The 16,625-nt window shown below is 52.0% G+C and overlaps 1 protein-coding gene across 3 annotated transcripts in view; it reads right to left on the reverse strand.

Moving 5' to 3' along the window:
- The window catches only part of LOC126539654 (BICD family-like cargo adapter 1), a 196,909-nt gene that overhangs the window by 3,954 nt on the left and 176,330 nt on the right, over positions 1-16,625 (reverse strand). For 2 of the 3 annotated variants that reach the window (XM_050186533.3, XM_072287275.1), the window contains exons 6-8: positions 7,052-7,264; positions 5,724-5,989; positions 379-499 (exon numbers count right to left, since the gene is read on the reverse strand). In XM_050186533.3, the coding sequence (XP_050042490.2) occupies positions 379-499; positions 5,724-5,989; positions 7,052-7,264 (600 nt within the window). The remainder of the gene's footprint in view (positions 1-378; positions 500-5,723; positions 5,990-7,051; positions 7,265-16,625) is intronic. The other variant, XM_050186534.3, reaches the window with a different exon arrangement.

Genomic DNA, 16,625 nt, shown 5'->3' on the forward strand with positions numbered 1-16,625 from the left:
AGTTTAGCTAGACTGTATAATGAAGCACAGATGCCTTAAGTGTATGTTCATTTTCCTTTTAGCCAAACCTATGCTGCCTAGAGCAAACTTGTTCTAAACATGTACTCAACCTGCAGGTTGCTCGAGACGCTGTTAAGGTTGCGTAAGGTCGAAGTAGTAAGCATCCCTTTCGGCCAACCATGGCTCACTCGGCAAAATTGGCTTTATATGTTCCCCGTGAAGCATGGTTTTTCTAACGATCCTGCATCACAGCTGCTGGTACTTGTGCTGCAATATCCAGCTGGTATGTGAACTGTTCAAAGCTTTCGTTCAAGTATGTTCACCCTGGTGCTAGTGCAAAAAAAGGAAAGAAAAGACTGGGAGCGGGTGTAAACCGACCTGCCATTGTTCCAGCTGCTGGGAGAGTTCCACCTTCTGCTGGATGGCCTCCATTAGTTGGCTGTTGATGTGCATCAGCTCGATGCGGGTCTTGGCCAGTTCAATCTCTGTGTTGTTTTTCCTGCAAACCCAATGCGCCACGAGATTTGACGTCGGAGTTTAACACAAATCGAGAGCTAATTAGAATGCAAGGAAAGCAGCAACAGCATCGATGGGGAGCATGCAAACTCTTGATGTTGTAATTTCTTGAAAGTTTTTAGTTTACATTGCTTCACACTGTGCGCAGTTTGTCTTTCTTGAACGCTGTAATGCGTTGCCAGTACTTGATGTGCAGGTGTTCAACAGTTTCACGCGACAGCTGATATGCATAGGATTGCATACGACGAAGCCGGAACTGCCCGAGAGAACTAAGTTGATAGTATAATCAGTTTGGTTCAACATGGCAACAAATACATGTGTTGAGCGCATATATCCCATTGGTATGTCTTGTTTCGTTGTATGCGTTTGTCATCATGTTGACAGGACAACTTGGCGCGCATTCAAAATGCCGAGACTGCAGAGTTCAACTCAGTTGTCAATGTGTTCTGTCTCTCACTGCACAGCCGTATGGCAATTCATGCTCTGTGTGCTGTGCCGCACTGCAGCGATCACGTTTCCTTTCTGGTTGTATGTGCAAAAAAATAAGTTTTCACAGTTGTGGCGCATCAAGTGAATTGCTTTGCGGTTGTGCGCCAAGTTATTTTAGCTGACAATGAAGCGTCGTAACCTTTTCAAATTCTTGTTTACAGAAGAAGCTACTAACCAGATGCAGTTATAGGTACATAAGCATAAGCTTGGTGTTACGATAATCATTGTTTTGTTCATTTTCGTCTACCAGAAACCGGGAAAGAACGCAAATAAACAGAAAAATTCCCCCTCCATTTCACCCTGTGGAAGTGCTTGCACGGCGACGCTGGTATGGACGTTAGACAAGTACCACTACCCCAACCGAAGTTCGACGTCGTTGCACAAGCACCACCACCACAAGCGACGCACATCACGCGCGCACGCACGTGTGCGGTGGTGCAGCATGCATCCTCATTATTCTGCGCCGTCCGCAAAGCGCAAGTTCCTTATTGAACTAAATTAATGTTTAAATGTAAATTGCGCCAGAAAATGCGCAAAGTACGGCTTACACACACAAGCTGTGGACATGGTAACCTCTGACTGTTATTCGCATATACGAGAAAGCATCAATCTGTTACGCAGAAACTGAAAGACAAAGCCCTTTTCCAGCTGCCGTTTGAGGTCTGTCCAAGCGACCGCGGCCGTTAGATGGCGATACCGCTACCAAGCAGAGAGTTTTTGTACTGCGGTACGGTACTACGGTACTGCGCATGTGCAGACTCAGACGTAGGGGTCTGCGCATGCGCAGTACAGTGGCCCCTAGTTCTTGCGTCCCTAAACTAAAACTGTCTAATATAGAGTTTTAGAATTGGGGCCCCAAAGAAATAGCGTCGAAGCCACTGCGCATGCGCGAGATGCAAACTGCGTTTGGGTTTTGCGTTGGGAACGCTATTTCACCGATTTAGCGCGAGCCCAAATAGCGGCCCCAAAAGCTTTGCGTCAGCAAACATGGCGGCACCCATCGAAGCGACGGCTCTGACCTAGCACCGAACTGGGTTCGATTCGTGGTAACGCGTGAAGTTCGCAAGCTAGGAGAAGTGACTGCGGCTATCGCTTTCTCTCGACTAGCGTGTGTTATGAAGATTGATTCATTAGACGCCGCTGATTCCGAATTAGATTGTGCATTTTATGCCTCGTAGGCCTAACACGGCTAAGCTTGACTGGTGAAGGCACGTAAAGTTGGTTTGCTCAAAACTAAGCGCAACTAATTGTTTGCTGCTTACAGAATAACCTCTAAACTTTAATTAAACGCGAATACACGCAAGTTATTTCTAATAGGTTTTCTTTGACGCCGTAGTGGCGCTGTCAGCGCAAGATGCTATTCGTAAACGCAAAGCCCTATTCTAAAGCTCTTCACTCCTGCGTGTATATTAGTATCAGGTCCACTCGGACATTTCATATTTACTTTTATCCTTTTTTTCTCCCACTCTTTTCTGGAATCTTTTCATCCCATTCCCCATCCCTATACAGAGTAGCATGCCAGCGGTTATATACGCGCCGGCAAAATTCTCTGTTTTTCTAATAAAGAGCCCCCTCTCTCTCGCTCTCTCTCTCCTGCGTGCCCCAACGCTAACACCCGTAAAGCTCTTAGGGGCCCCAAACTATTGGGGACCCTATTCTAAAACTCTTCTCTAGGCCCTCCGCTTAGCGCAAGTGAAGTAATTCAGTTTCTCAAAGTAAGGTGCGTCAGAAAATTCGGAAAGTACGACTTACGCACAACCTCCAGACATGATAGAATCGTACTGTAATTCGAATATACGAGAAAAGATAATTCTGTTACGCGGAAAATCGAACACAAAGCCTTCCAGCTGCCGTTTGTATTTTGGGCCCACCGCCTGGTACAAGTGCGTTATTGAACTGATTGAATTTCTAAAAGCAAAAATTGTCACGAAATTCGTGAAGTACCACTTACACACAACCTACACACATGATATCATCGGATTGTAATTCGAATACACGAGAAAACATAATGCCGTTACGCAGAAGCTCAAACATAAGCCCCTTTCCCAGCTGCCGTGTTTTAGGCGAGCCCGCCAGGAAAGCTCCCGACCAACTAGAGGCTAACAGCTTCGCTGTAAACGGGAACACTACGATCGAGACACCGCGTATGTTCTCAACAAGTTTCATGCCGCAAACATAACGTTGAAAAGAAGGTTCACCGAGAAGCTGGTTTCACTGCAGCGTAAGTAACTGTGTGGCGAAGCAAAAGCTCAGGAAAAAATGCACTTGAGCGACGCGTGTCCCGCTTACTGTGGAATGCCACACACTGCACCGAAAAAATATTAAAACAATGAAGGAAGACAAAGATAATATAATAACGAATACATTTTAAAAATACTTCAAACAAAGGCATAAGTCTGGGAAGGAAGGATCGACGTTTAAGAGGTCATTTGTGAAATGGACTTGCTTTCACATTCCTGTTACCGGTCTTTTAATTTCTTTTAACACGAAGCATTATATAGGAAGCTCTCAGCAAGGTCATCTTCAATTTGTTGGTTCACCTTCTGAAATGAATGTTTCGCTTACAAATCCGGCAAAATAATGCTGCAGTCTTAAACTACACCTAGTAACGTCTTTATAATGCTGAAAAATCGTGAGGATATACGCAGTAGTTAATAAATTAAATTTAAGATAAGACTCAATTTCTTGGTTTTGTGAGGAGTGTGAAGCGATAACGCAACTTAGTACCTTGAAAACAGCCAATCTGCATTATATGTGTAGTAAGCTCCACGCCGTTCACGCGCTAGAGACGCAGTTACCGCGCCATTGGCTACCTGCTACCAGGCGCGGAGGCGCGCGCTCATTGGTGCAATGATTGGACACCGGGCGCCGCTCGCCACTCTCTACAGCTGCTTCTGCTCTCGGACTGCAAACATGCCTCGACCACAGAAAATTAGCATTGCTTCTACATCAGGCGCCAGTACAGCCAGAGATAGGAAGCGCTATCCTAATCTAACAGAAGAAGCAAAAACGTTTAACTTCGCACCACTATAATTCCCTTTAGAGGGGCCCTGAACCACATCTTGGGCTTGGTGAAAAAACACCTTCAGCGGATAGAACACGCTGCTGTGAACATGTCAGCCAAATTTTACACTCGTGCGCAGCGCGTGGGGCTCACAGGCGGAGCACGAATCACCTTTTATTGCGATAGCAATTATGTGCACACCCCAGGCGCATTTCTGCCGTCGGCGTCGCCGTGAGGTTCTAATTAAAGTCCAAGGGTGATAAAATCGTTGCCGCGCGCCGTATGCTGTATGTGCGAGTGAAAGCGTGCGAGGATGAGCCGGTGATCGCGGCTAAATCTCGTGCGCGCAAGGAGAGGAAGCGAGACGTCTTCCGTCGCGCGCAAGGCTCCGGGGGGAGGGGAGGGAAGGAGAGAAGGGGGCGCGTTCTACTCCGGGACGCCGCGTGCGCCCGCCCGGGCCGCTGTATCTTGAAAGCCAACTGTGACGTGGACAGAGTCCGCCGTGGGCTGTGTTTTCGACGCTTAGTTCGCCTTGATCCAAGACGCAGCACCAGACAATTCGCCCGCTGCTGCTGCACGCTTCCTCACTCCATTGTTTTGACAGCGAGTTTCCGCGGTCATCGAGTGAGATGCGTTTATGTTAGCTCGTGCGCGCGTGACACCGTACTTATGAAATTGTGTTTCCTATGGTTGCAAGTTTTTAAGGCCGATAAAACTACAATCCTTACTTCGTATAGCTTTCCACTAATTTGCTATCGCAATCGATGTTTCACCTTTCGGGCGAAACCAACTTTTTTTCTCGAACACTTTCTTTTCAACAGGAGCCTTCTCCTCACCCGTTTCGGGGCTGGCGGCGGCTGCCATATTTAGTCACATAGCAGATTCCCATACACGGCTGCTATAGGTCAATAGCTGACATGAATCAAGAAGCGTGATCGCCGCTGGAATGAAACTTCGGCCACACTGCTTATTGGGGTGTCGTAGATAGCAATTATAGGGACACTGCAGGCAAATTTCCGCCGTCGTCATCGGCGTGATGTTCCGCATAAAGTCCAAGTGCGGTAACACGGCGACCACGCGCCGCAGGCTGTAGGTGCGAGCGAATGCTTGCGAGGGTGAGCCGAGAAGATGGTGGCTAGATGCGGCGGTGCCTTCTCACGCTCACAAGGGAGGAAAGCGGGGTGATTTGAGCGCGCTAGGAAGGGGCGTGGGGGGCAAGTTAGTGCGCATCTCCTCTTTCTTCTGCTCCGGCTGTGGAGGCTAAGCGCGGCCGCGCGCTTCCTATCTTTGAGGCAATCTGCGCTGGGTACGAAGGCTAGCCGACCGGATAGCTGATGGCTACGGGCGCGCTGTGTTCTCGCGCGCCTAGTTCGCGTTGAAGCGAGAGTCAGCGCGAAAGGGCATTCGCTCGCCGCTGCTGCCTCTCTTAATCACGCCAGCGTTCTGACAGCGAGTGTGCGCGGTCATCGAGTGAGATGTGCTCGCGTTTGTCTGTGCGCGCATGACAACGTGCTTGTTAATTCATTTAGTAAGCGAATGTCTACAGCAGTTCATGCAGCTGATAAAACAGCTAACTTTAGATCGTACAGCTGTCCAATAACTCGCTATCGCAATCAATGCTTCGCCTTTCGGGCGAACGGGTGACTTCCTCAAGCACCCCGTATGTTCTATACAGTCGATACGGAGACACACGCACAGGGGCTCGCCCGCGTACCTGGCGACGGCCTGGTCCCGCGTGTTCCACGCCATCTTGACGATCTCGTCCTTGGCCATGCGGCTGCTGCCCACGTCGTCGCGCAGCCTGTCCCGCTCCTCGTGCAGCGCCCGCAGCTCGGTGTCGCGAAGCGCCAGCTGCCGCTGGGCCTCGGCCAGGTCGGCGCTGCGGCGGCGCAGCTCGTCGCTCTTGTCCGCCAGCTCGCGCCGAAGCTCGGCCTCCTCGCGGGCGCGCTCGGCCGCCGCCTGGCACGCCTGGCACACGGCCTGCGCTCGACGTGGCGCGCAGCAAGAGCTCGTCAGGCGAGTCGAGGGGCGACACGAGGCAGCGAGGAAACACTCCGTTAGACTATACAACGAGCGCACTATATATAATGAATACATTGTTGCGCCAAAAAAAGAAAGGAAATAAAGACTTGGGTGGGAGAGTACGAAACGACAGATCTCCCTCCCAAGTCTTTATTTTCCTTTTTTTTTTTTCTTTTGGCGCGACAATGTATTCATTAGATCCCAACCAACTCGCCCAGCAACAAGTTCTACGCCTAGAACGACATAAAGCTGAGCTAGTTGGCAAGGATTCATTATGCAAAAAAGGTGAGGCGTGCAGACAGGACACAAGAGAAGAGAAGTGGATCGGCGTTCGTGTTGTCCACTTCTCTTGTGTCCTGTCTGCACGCCTCACCTTTTTTGCATAAGTTCTACGCACTATATATAGCCTCGCTTGATAATCATCTTGGAAAATTTTGTTTTAGCTATACATACAGCACGACGAAAAATACTAGACACGATGATGTAAACAGAAGGTCACGCGCCTGTCGTGTGGTTCCAGCGCGCCACGCGTCTGTTTCGGTGCGCTAAAAAGTACACAACGTGAACAGTTGAATGAGACAGCACAATTCAGAAAAACACTAAGTCGGGTTATGCTCACGACCCTATTTCTCGGTCGATCGCTCTCGGGCATATCGACTTTCAGTGCGCGTTGAATGCCTAGATGCCAGCGGAAGTGGATGACGCCAAAGGAACGGGACACCTGTGTCGAGGTCCATTTTGACGTCGCCGATACTTCTCGAGTCTAGTGACAACGCGACCGTCGCTCTAGTGAGGCGTCGAGCTGGATGTTAATTAAAAGTGTCCCCGTTCGAAACGTGATCGACTGAGAATGCGATTTGTGTGCATTATATATAGCCCCATCGAAACGTCTGATAGTTCTTCTGAAGGCAAAAAAAATGAAGAGAAAACGTTATCCGTGCTCTTTAACTAGGGCACAGAGTTCGTGACTGTGATAGCCAAACTTGACTCCGTCCGATGTGCCCGTACGTGAGCCCTTACCGCTCCGCCGGCGAGCATGTCCTGCAGCAGCGCCCTGAGGTCGGCGACCACCGCCTGTAGCATGTGGGCGCTCACTTCGCTCGGGTCGAGCTCCTGTGGCGACGGGGGCACGCCGCTGTCCGAGTTGACCGAGCTGCACTCCCTCTGCCGGCGGAGCTCGGACGCCAGGCGCTGCAGCTCCTGCACGGCCTGGGCCAGCTCCTGCCGAAGCTGCTGCACGACAGACGAGCGCGGGTCAAGAAGGAAAAAATGGAAACGGTAAACTGGGACATTCAATACATATGCGGCGCACTGAAAAGCCTTAACAATAAATGTTCGGGATTCGCAATCGTCGTCTTCCGTGTCGGACTATATTTTGACTCCAAAGGACGAAAGGTTGCGCGCACTCGAAAGACTCCGTCTCCAGGCGCTGTGGTGGCCGACGTATAGAGGAGGGCTTTCGATTAGTTTTCATCATTGTGCCGCCCTTCTTACCCTTTCTTTTTTAATACCATGCAACTGAGGCTTGAATTGCACTTGAAAGTTCTTTGTGTGCGACGAGAACGCACAGAATTACTTTCAAGCCACGTGCTGCCCAAGAGAGAAATCAGGCTTGTTGCGAAAAACTGAATGGGTATCTACAGCGGAGTGAGGTTCCTTTGTGTCTTCATTTTCTCTCATTGTATGTCTTATGACTTGGAAAACGAAACATCTCTACAACGGCACAAGAGGTTTGGCAGTGCAAACAGGACTGCAAGAGAAGTGGGTCGATGTGAAAATGTTGGCGCTCTTTTCTGCAGCCCTGGTGGCAGCACGGCTCAGCGCCAATGAAGGGGGGGGGGGTATATCAGAGGAGAGGGTGAGGCAAGCATTTAACACGTTTTTCCCTTTATTTTAGTACGTGTGCCTTGCACCAAGTCCATCTAATGCGAAAGAAAAAAAAATTGCTTGCGATTCGCAAGCCTGAAAGGAATGGACGCAAGCTTGTATTGCCACCATTATATAGAAGTTCCTGATTTAGAGGCTTCTAAGCGGCGTAATCACGACAGCCAGCTATAGGAGAAGTTAGGAACGGATGAGCCGATATCATGCACAGGACACTTCGTTTATACCGTGTGCTTTTCTAGACAATACTAGAGTGCTAACAAGTTAAGCGTGACTATAAGTGCAAGTTCAGCGAAGAACATTCGTAGAACGTTATTTTGCGCGCAACGCATAGTTGCGTTCTTGTTTAGTTTACTTTACGAAACAATCCTTAGGGACTGCAGGAGTACAATTGTTCATCCTTTTCATTCTCTCTCTTTCTCTCTCTCTCTCTCTTGGTGTTTACAAAAGTTTAGTGCGTTGCAGCTGAATCACGTGCGCTTTACTTTACAGCTTTACACATATGCTGCGAGCAATCATTCATCGGCTTACATGAGGTACGAAGAAACCTCTGGTCTTGACATCTTAGTGCACAGTACCATTCTGACCCGTCTTTTTCTCGGCGTTCTTGTTTCTTCATGGTCCCCTTCAGCGGCATTTTCCGAGCAACCAAGATGTGGCAGCAGACGTTGGCGCGTCCACAATGCTGCCAGCGCACACCACACGAACCGTAACGCGCGACCTGTCCTAACGCACTCACGAGAAAAACTTCCGCGCGTCTGCGACGCAGGATCACGGGAGATCGGCGCAAGCGTTGGAAGCACGCTGCGGACGCCCAGATTCCTCGCATCGTCGATCGTGAATTGGCGTAATGCCAACCGCTAACCTGCCGGCACGTTGATATACTAATGTATCGCGTTTATAGAGGGGGCAAAATCTGGCGCAGAGGAAGGCGTGGTTCGAGGACGCGAACGGCTCACTCGGCGCACGTCGACCCAAGAAAAAAATCTCCGTGCCGCAGCCACCCCGCTTCCGAAGGCGGTTATTCAGACCGCCGCACGCTCGATTCGCTCGGCAGAGATGTATGCCCGGCCCGCTCGCAGTCTCACGAAATGCGCTCCGCTACAGAAGGAGCACGCGCCGTTCGCGTAGCGTGTAGTAATACCGTTCAGCCCTCGACAAATGTATCTTCGCTTCGTGATCAACGAAACGGCCACCGGAAGCTACGCCCGCGGGGAAGCGCTTCCGGGCAAAAAAGAACGCCCGTGCGCGCTTTGTAACCCCCCGCCCCGAGCAAGGAGCTCACTCAGTTCGGTCGCAAGCAGCCATGACCAGGAAACGGGCACAATTAAAGCTTAAGGGAGAGCGCAGGGGCAAGCAAGGGGGGATGAGGGGAGGGGGGGGGTGGCGTCACGTTGTAGCAGTATAGTCGCAGTCACGCTACACGTATACGCACAGAGACAGATAAAGACGCTCGCGGATTTCCTCGGCCGCACGGTGCCCTGCCTTACATTGTTCCGAGGACGCAGACGGCACGCACGCGGGACCCGTAAAAAACGAGTACCGCGCCGTGAAACGGCGCACGACCCGGGAACGAACGGCAAACACACGCCGCGCTGTACGAGTACGCCTTCGGGGGCAATCTCGAGAAAAAGCCGCGGGCGTGCCCCTATCCTCCTCGCTTCGGAAAGAGCTTATACAGAGAGTGACGACACTATATACCACAACCGAACGGTCCTCCTAATCCTCCCCTCCCCTCTCCCCTCCTTTCTGTTGTTTCCTCACGACTTTAAACGGCCTCCGCATACCACGCCTATAGCTCTGCCACGGTGCACCGCAGGACCGTGTGCGTCCGCCTATATACGAGTCCGCGCGCGGAGGTAACGTACAAAGTAGAGGCAGCGCGGACGGAAAGCGAAAGTCGTCCAGTTTAGCCCCACGTCTCCTTTTCTCTTCTCCACTTCTTTCCTTTCATCTTTGCCGAAGAAACCGAAAGGACCGCGTCTCTCGGTGTGGCCCATTATTGCTTCTTCCCTCCGAGGGCGCACTGAAGCGTGCACGGAGGCTGCGGCTGCTGCCGCTGCCGTTGGCGGTGGTGGTGCCTGCAAGTCCAGCGCCCCTCTCCTTCCAATGCCTCCGAATCCCCACCCGGTGCGTGGCAACGCTCCATTTGTTCTCGCTTTCGTGCGTCAGCGCCGTGCTTCGTTATCAGATGGACACTCGTGACGCTGGCCTGTTTCTCTCTCTCTCTCGCCCTTCCTTTTTTTTTTTTTCTTGTTGGTGCTGCTTTTGTTTCCGAACGCGAGGAAGTGCGTGACTGTGGTGGCTCTTGGTGATTTTTTCGCTTTTCTGGTTGTTGTTGTTTTCACCTCGCGGCAACCTAATTGCGCAGTTTACCTTATAGGAGGCAAGGTGAATTTTCGATACCAGTAAGTGTAGCAGAGGTCTTTTTCTCTCATTCTGACTCGTCAAATGGGCGCAGAACGATTTCTGTCGCGCACATCCTATGTTAACGAACTGTTACGTTTCGCCTACAACGCGCGGTAATGCCGGCGCGGATGCAACGGACGCCGGGGCTTCGTTCAAAGCGGCGGACATTTTGGGCCGTTCGACGCCGCCGCAACGCCTCCCCGCCAAGCGTGTCCAGGCGTGTTTCAGTGCCACGTGTCTTCGTGCGTGCGTGTGTGTGTGTGTGCCCACGCTTGTCAAAGCGCGGCAGCCGGGGAGCGGAGCTCCCCAAGTGAGGTGCCAGGAGGTCTGTCCGTCGGCGGGTTGGCGATGCGTCACTACACTCGGCTCAACATGTCTCTCGGCTCGACCGTGCGCGCCGTCGCGTGGGCTCATGCTCCGCCGTAGCGTGGGATCATCCCGTGACCTTCCTTCTGGCCCGCGACGCCGAGAGTATAAGAGCAGCTGCCCCCGGACGCCAGGAGGGAGGCTCCGATTTCTTCTGTTGAGTTACGTGCTCTCCCGTCTCTCCACTTCGGTCGACCTGACCGGCCGCTCTTTTGCTATGTTAGAATAAACAAGTTTTTCTGTTACCAGTCTTCTCATGCTTTGCCGGGACCTTCGGATGCTTCCAGTGCCCCAGGCCGCCAGGCCAACGCTACCCTTGGGGCTTGCGACCCATTCGCAATAACGGGCGCCAGCACCGAGACCCCAACAGGTGGTTGCCAGCGGTGAGATCGCGACAACGGAGGCCAGCAGCGAAGAGATGCGGTTGAATGTATGCTGAGCAGCACAACGACCATCCGGGAGCAGTGCAACGAGCCCTGTGTGATGACTGGTTGCCTGCAGCGGAACGACTGCGCTGAATTCTTGGCTGCGAGGTTTGGTGAGTGCGGGACTTTCTTTTTCTGAGTTTTGCCAGGCTTTTGTTAGTGTCAGAAACAGAGCTGGTAAATTGTGGTTGTCGTTGCTGCCGGGTTAGTTTGCGGCAAGACAATAGTAGGCAGTAGAGAAAGCAGCATTCAGAGCAGCCATGGATTTGAAGTCGTTGCGCAAACCGATATTGCTGGAGCTTGCAAGAGAGTTGGGTCTGGATGTCTCAGACAAACTCAGAAAACCAGAACTGCTAAGGGCTATTCTTGAGTTAGAAGCTGAGGATGACGAGCTGTCGGAATGCCTTGAGACCATTGAGGAGAGGGAGCGTGAACTTAAAGAACAGAAAGAGAAAGATGAGCGTGAACGAAAAGAACAGAAAGAAAAAGAAGAGCGCGAACACGCTTTGGAAATGAAGCGTCTCGAGGTAGAGATGGAACGCGCTCGTAATGGAAGTCAGGCACACGGTGCAGGAGAACGAGTATTGTTCAAAATGACTGACCTGATGCGGCCGTTTAAGCTTGGAGAGGACATTGGTTTGTTCCTGGTTAACTTTGAGCGAACGTGCGAGAAGCAGGGGTTCTCTCGGGAAACGTGGCCACAGCGCTTGCTCACTTTGCTACCCGGCGAGGCGGCCGACGTAGTCGCTCACTTGGAGAGAGAGGAGGCAGAGGATTTCGACAAAGTGAAATCGAGTCTGCTAAAAAAGTACCGGCTGTCAGCGGAGGCGTTCCGTCGGAAGTTTCGGGAAAATGAGAAAGGCAAAAGTGAGTCATATACAGAGTTTGCGTACAGGCTTATGTCAAACATGCAGGAGTGGCTCAAAGAAGAGAAAGCGTTTGGTGACCACGAGAAAGTTCTGCAGTGTTTCGGGCTAGAACAGTTTTATAGTCGGTTACCTGAGAACGTGCGGTACTGGGTCTTGGATAGGCCAGACGTTAGTACGGTGGCTAGAGCCGCTGAGTTAGCCGAGGAGTTTGTGACGCGTCGGGCTCGTGGAGCTAAGGACGGTCAAAAGGGTGAATTTGGCTCCAAGTTTGAGAGGCCAAGGTTCACGCCCATGAGAAAGCGGTTCGAGACGAGGCAAGCGCGCGTGTGTTATACGTGCCAGAAGCCGGGTCACTTTTCGGCGCAGTGTCCGACCGAACGTAAGGAGACGGCGGCAACCGAAGCCGAACGCAGAAAGCGGTTCGAGACGAGGCAAGCGCGCGTTTGTTATACGTGCCAGAAGCCGGGTCACTTTTCGGCGCAGTGTCCAGAAACAAAAACAAAAGTCGTGTTTTTGTCTTTATGCAGCACTGACGAGAACATGAAGCTTCTCGAGCCTTACATGCGAGACCTCCTCGTGAACGGGAAAGAGTGCCGAGTGCTTCGCGATTCCGCAGCTACAATGGATGTAGTTCACCCCTCTTACGTAGAACCCGATATGTTCACGGGCGAGTGCGCATGGATCAAGCAAGCAGTGGAAGCTCATAGCGTGTGTCTGCCGGTAGCAAAAGTGCTTATTGAAGGACCTTTCGGAGCACTTGAGACGGAGGCCGCAGTGTCATCTATGCTGCCCCCCCAGTACCCGTACCTATTTTCGAACAGGTCCGATCACCTCCTGCGCGAGAAGGGGCTTTTGTTTGGTGAGGCTAGCGTTCAGGCCTTAACCAGCTCGAAGGTTCGGGAGCTCGCTGCAAAGGCGGTAGTTGCGGGACCGACGTTGTCAAACAATGAAAAAGGGTCAGAGGTGCAGCAAGCTGGTATTCAGAGCACGCCCGAACTGAATAAAATTGCGCCTGTAGCGTTAAAGGCACCAGATACTGGAGAGGAAAATCCCGACACGGGAAAGTTAGAAGAGCTGTCTCCAGATTTGCTCATCGCGCCTACGTCAGACGGACTTAACAGGTTGCTAAAAGTCAGCCGGTCGGCTTTGTTAGCCGAGCAAAAGAAGGATGGCAGCCTAGAAAACATACGCTGCATTGTCAAGGAAGGTATCGCCAAGAAAAATGCTCGCTTTGTGGAAAGAGGTGGGGTCCTGTACCGGAAGTATCTAGACCGCAGGGGAGTGGAGTTCGATCAGCTGATCGTGCCTCAATGCTATCGTCAGGATCTGTTGCGCTTGTCGCATGGGGGTTCGTGGTCCGGACACCTAGGAGTTAAGAAAACTAAGGACCGTCTCTTGCAAGAGTACTATTGGCCAGGGTGTTTTCGGGACGCAGACCACTTTGTGAAGACATGCGACACCTGTCAGCGGGTGGGCAAGCCAGGGGACAAATCGAGGGCGCCGTTGAAGTTGGTACCTATCATTACGGAGCCTTTTAGACGGCTCGTTATTGATACAGTGGGACCTCTGCCGGTAACAGCCACGGGGTACCGACACATTTTGACTGTGATCTGCCCAGCGACAAAGTTCCCTGAAGCAGTGCCGCTTAAAGAACTCAGCTCAGTTGAGATAGTCAATGCACTGCTGTCCATATTTGCGCGAGTTGGTTTCCCTGCAGAAATCCAGTCAGATCAGGGTACAGTGTTTACTAGCGCTTTGACGACAGCCTTTCTCGAAAGGTGCGGGGTAAGGCTGTTACACAGCTCAGTGCACCACCCCCAGTCGAATTCCGTTGAGAAGCTCCACTCCGTCATGAAGCGCGTGTTGAGAGCATTGTGTTTTGAACATCAAACTGACTGGGAGCTGTGTCTGCCTGGAGTGATGTTTGCATTAAGGACCGCGCCGCATGCGGCTACGGGGTTTTCGCCAGCTGAGCTGGTGTACGGTCGCTCGCTGCGATCTCCGCTTCGCATGCTTCGAGAATCATGGGAAGGCAGGGGCGACGACCCAGTCGTGGTAGAGTACGTGCTTAAGCTCCTCGAACGCTTAAGAAGGGCACAGGAGTTGTCAGGTGAAGCAATGGCAGAGGCCCAGCAGAGGGCCAAGGTTTATTATGATCGGACAGCCAGGGCCCGTCGTTTTGAGGTGGGCGATGAGGTCATGATATTGCGCACATCGCTAAAGAACAAACTCGACGTGCAGTGGGAGGGCCCAGCACGGATTGTTCAAAAACTGTCGGACGTTAACTACGTGGTGAGTCTGCCAGGAAAGCGGAAAGCACAGCAAGTTTACCACTGTAATCTGCTCAAACCCTATAAGCAACGGGAAGCAGTGGTGTGCATGATGGTAAACGTTCCCGAAGAGCTTCCGGTCGAGCTTCCGGGACTAGGCTCAGTGACGAACAGGAAAGACACCGATCAAGTCATTAGTGACTTAATAAGTAAAGCATCGCTGTCGCCTGAGCAGAAAACCGAACTACACCAGCTCTTACAAGAGTTTCAAGGTCTGTTCTCTGAGAGGCCTGGTAGGACTTCTGTCCTTACTCATGACATAGAACTTACCTCCCCAGAGCCAGTACGATCCAAGGCGTACCGGGTGTCACCCCGCCAGAGCGATATTATGGAGGCTGAGGTAAAGAAAATGCTACAGCTCGGTGTTATTGAAGCGGGTGAGAGTGATTATACCTCCCCTTTGATTTTAGTTGAGGTACCGGGCAAGGAACCTCGTCCTTGCGTCGACTACCGCAGGCTTAATTCCATCACTAAGGATCAAATTTATCCGATCCCTAACATCGAGGAGCGCCTTGAGAGAGTGAGTAGCGCTCAGTTTATTTCCACCCTAGATCTTGTCAGGGGTTATTGGCAGGTTCCACTTACAGAAGAGGCTAGTAGGTATGCGGCGTTCATTTCACCAATGGGGACATTCCGTCCTAAAGTTTTGAGTTTTGGTTTGAAGAACGCGCCATACTGCTTTTCAAGCCTCATGGATAAAGTGTTGCGGGGACAGCAAGAATTCGCTTTACCGTATCTAGACGACGTAGCGATATTCTCCGCATCCTGGCCTGAGCATATGGCGCACTTGCGGGCAGTGCTAACCCGCCTGCGCGATGCGGGCTTGACAGTCAAGGCTCCCAAGTGCCAGTTAGCACAGGCCGAGGTTGTCTACCTCGGACACGTGATTGGTCGGGGTCGTCGCCGCCCCTCTGAAATAAAGGTGGCCGCTGTGCGAGACTTCCCGCAACCGCGCACGAAGACCGATATTCGGTCGTTCTTAGGTGTCGCCGGCTACTATCAGAGGTACATCCCCAGGTACTCTGATATCGCGTCTCCCCTAACGGATGCTCTAAGAAAGACAGAGCCGCAAACAGTCGTCTGGGACGAGACAAAGGAAAGAGCTTTTAGCGCCCTAAAGAGCGCCCTAACAAGCCAGCCTGTGCTACGATCGCCCGACTACTCAAAAGGGTTCGTTGTTCAGTGTGATGCTAGTGAGCGAGGCATGGGCGTTGTACTGTGCCAACGGGAAAATGGAGAAGTAGAACACCCCGTCCTGTATGCTAGTCGTAAGCTGACGAGTCGTGAGCAGGCGTATAGCGCCACCGAGAAAGAGTGTGCGTGTATCGTGTGGGCCGTTCAGAAATTGTCATGTTACCTAGCCGGCTCGAGGTTTATCATTGAAACGGATCACTGCCCTCTCCAATGGCTGCAGACCATCTCTCCCAAAAATGGCCGCCTCCTGCGCTGGAGCCTCGCTTTGCAACAATATTCCTTTGAGGTGCGTTACAAAAAGGGGAGTCTCAACGGTAACGCCGATGGCTTAAGTCGAAGCCCCTAACGTGGGAATCAGCCTCAAAATTGCTTGTTACGGATGTTTTTCTTCCTGAGGCAGGATTTTTAACCTATTGCTTTTGTGTAGTGTTTCAAAGTGATGATGTGCTTTCTAGTGCAATTTTCCGATTTGTGGACGCGTTCTGAGTGCTGCTAAACTACTGTAAGGAACTAGGCAGCAGTATAAAAGGGGAAAGAGCCTGGCAGGGCTTAGTGAGGGTTGTGCCGTGCTTGCTGACTGAGCGGTTGACTTTCGGCGTAGTTCTAACGCTTGCCGGAAACGAGAACAAAAATGTCAACTCTCCCGAAGTCACTTTGCAGTGTCCTGTGTGAACCTGAACGTGAGAACGAGGCCTTCTCTGTGCGCTGCGCTCAAGAAACACCAAAGGACGCCCGACTTCGGTTATGAGCATCATCGAGCGACATCCCTCCGGACAGCGGATGCAGTCCCCTGACCATCGGGATCTCCTTCCCCCGGCGGGGCGGTCTGTTACGCTTCGCCTACAACGCGCGGTAATGCCGGCGCGGATGCAACGGACGCCGGGGCTTCGTTCAAAGCGGCGGACATTTTGGGCCGTTCGACGCCGCCGCAACGCCTCCCCGCCAAGCGTGTCCAGGCGTGTTTCAGTGCCACGTGTCTTCGTGCGTGCGTGTGTGTGTGTGTGCCCACGCTTGTCAAAGCGCGGCAGCCGGGGAGCGGAGCTCCCCAAGTGAGGTGCCAGGAGGTCTGTCCGTCGGCGGGTTGGCGATGCGTCACTACACTCGGCTCAACATGTCT

This window comes from Dermacentor andersoni, chromosome 3 (genome assembly GCF_023375885.2).
Source record: "Dermacentor andersoni chromosome 3, qqDerAnde1_hic_scaffold, whole genome shotgun sequence".
Classification (NCBI taxonomy): Eukaryota; Metazoa; Arthropoda; class Arachnida; order Ixodida; family Ixodidae; genus Dermacentor; species Dermacentor andersoni.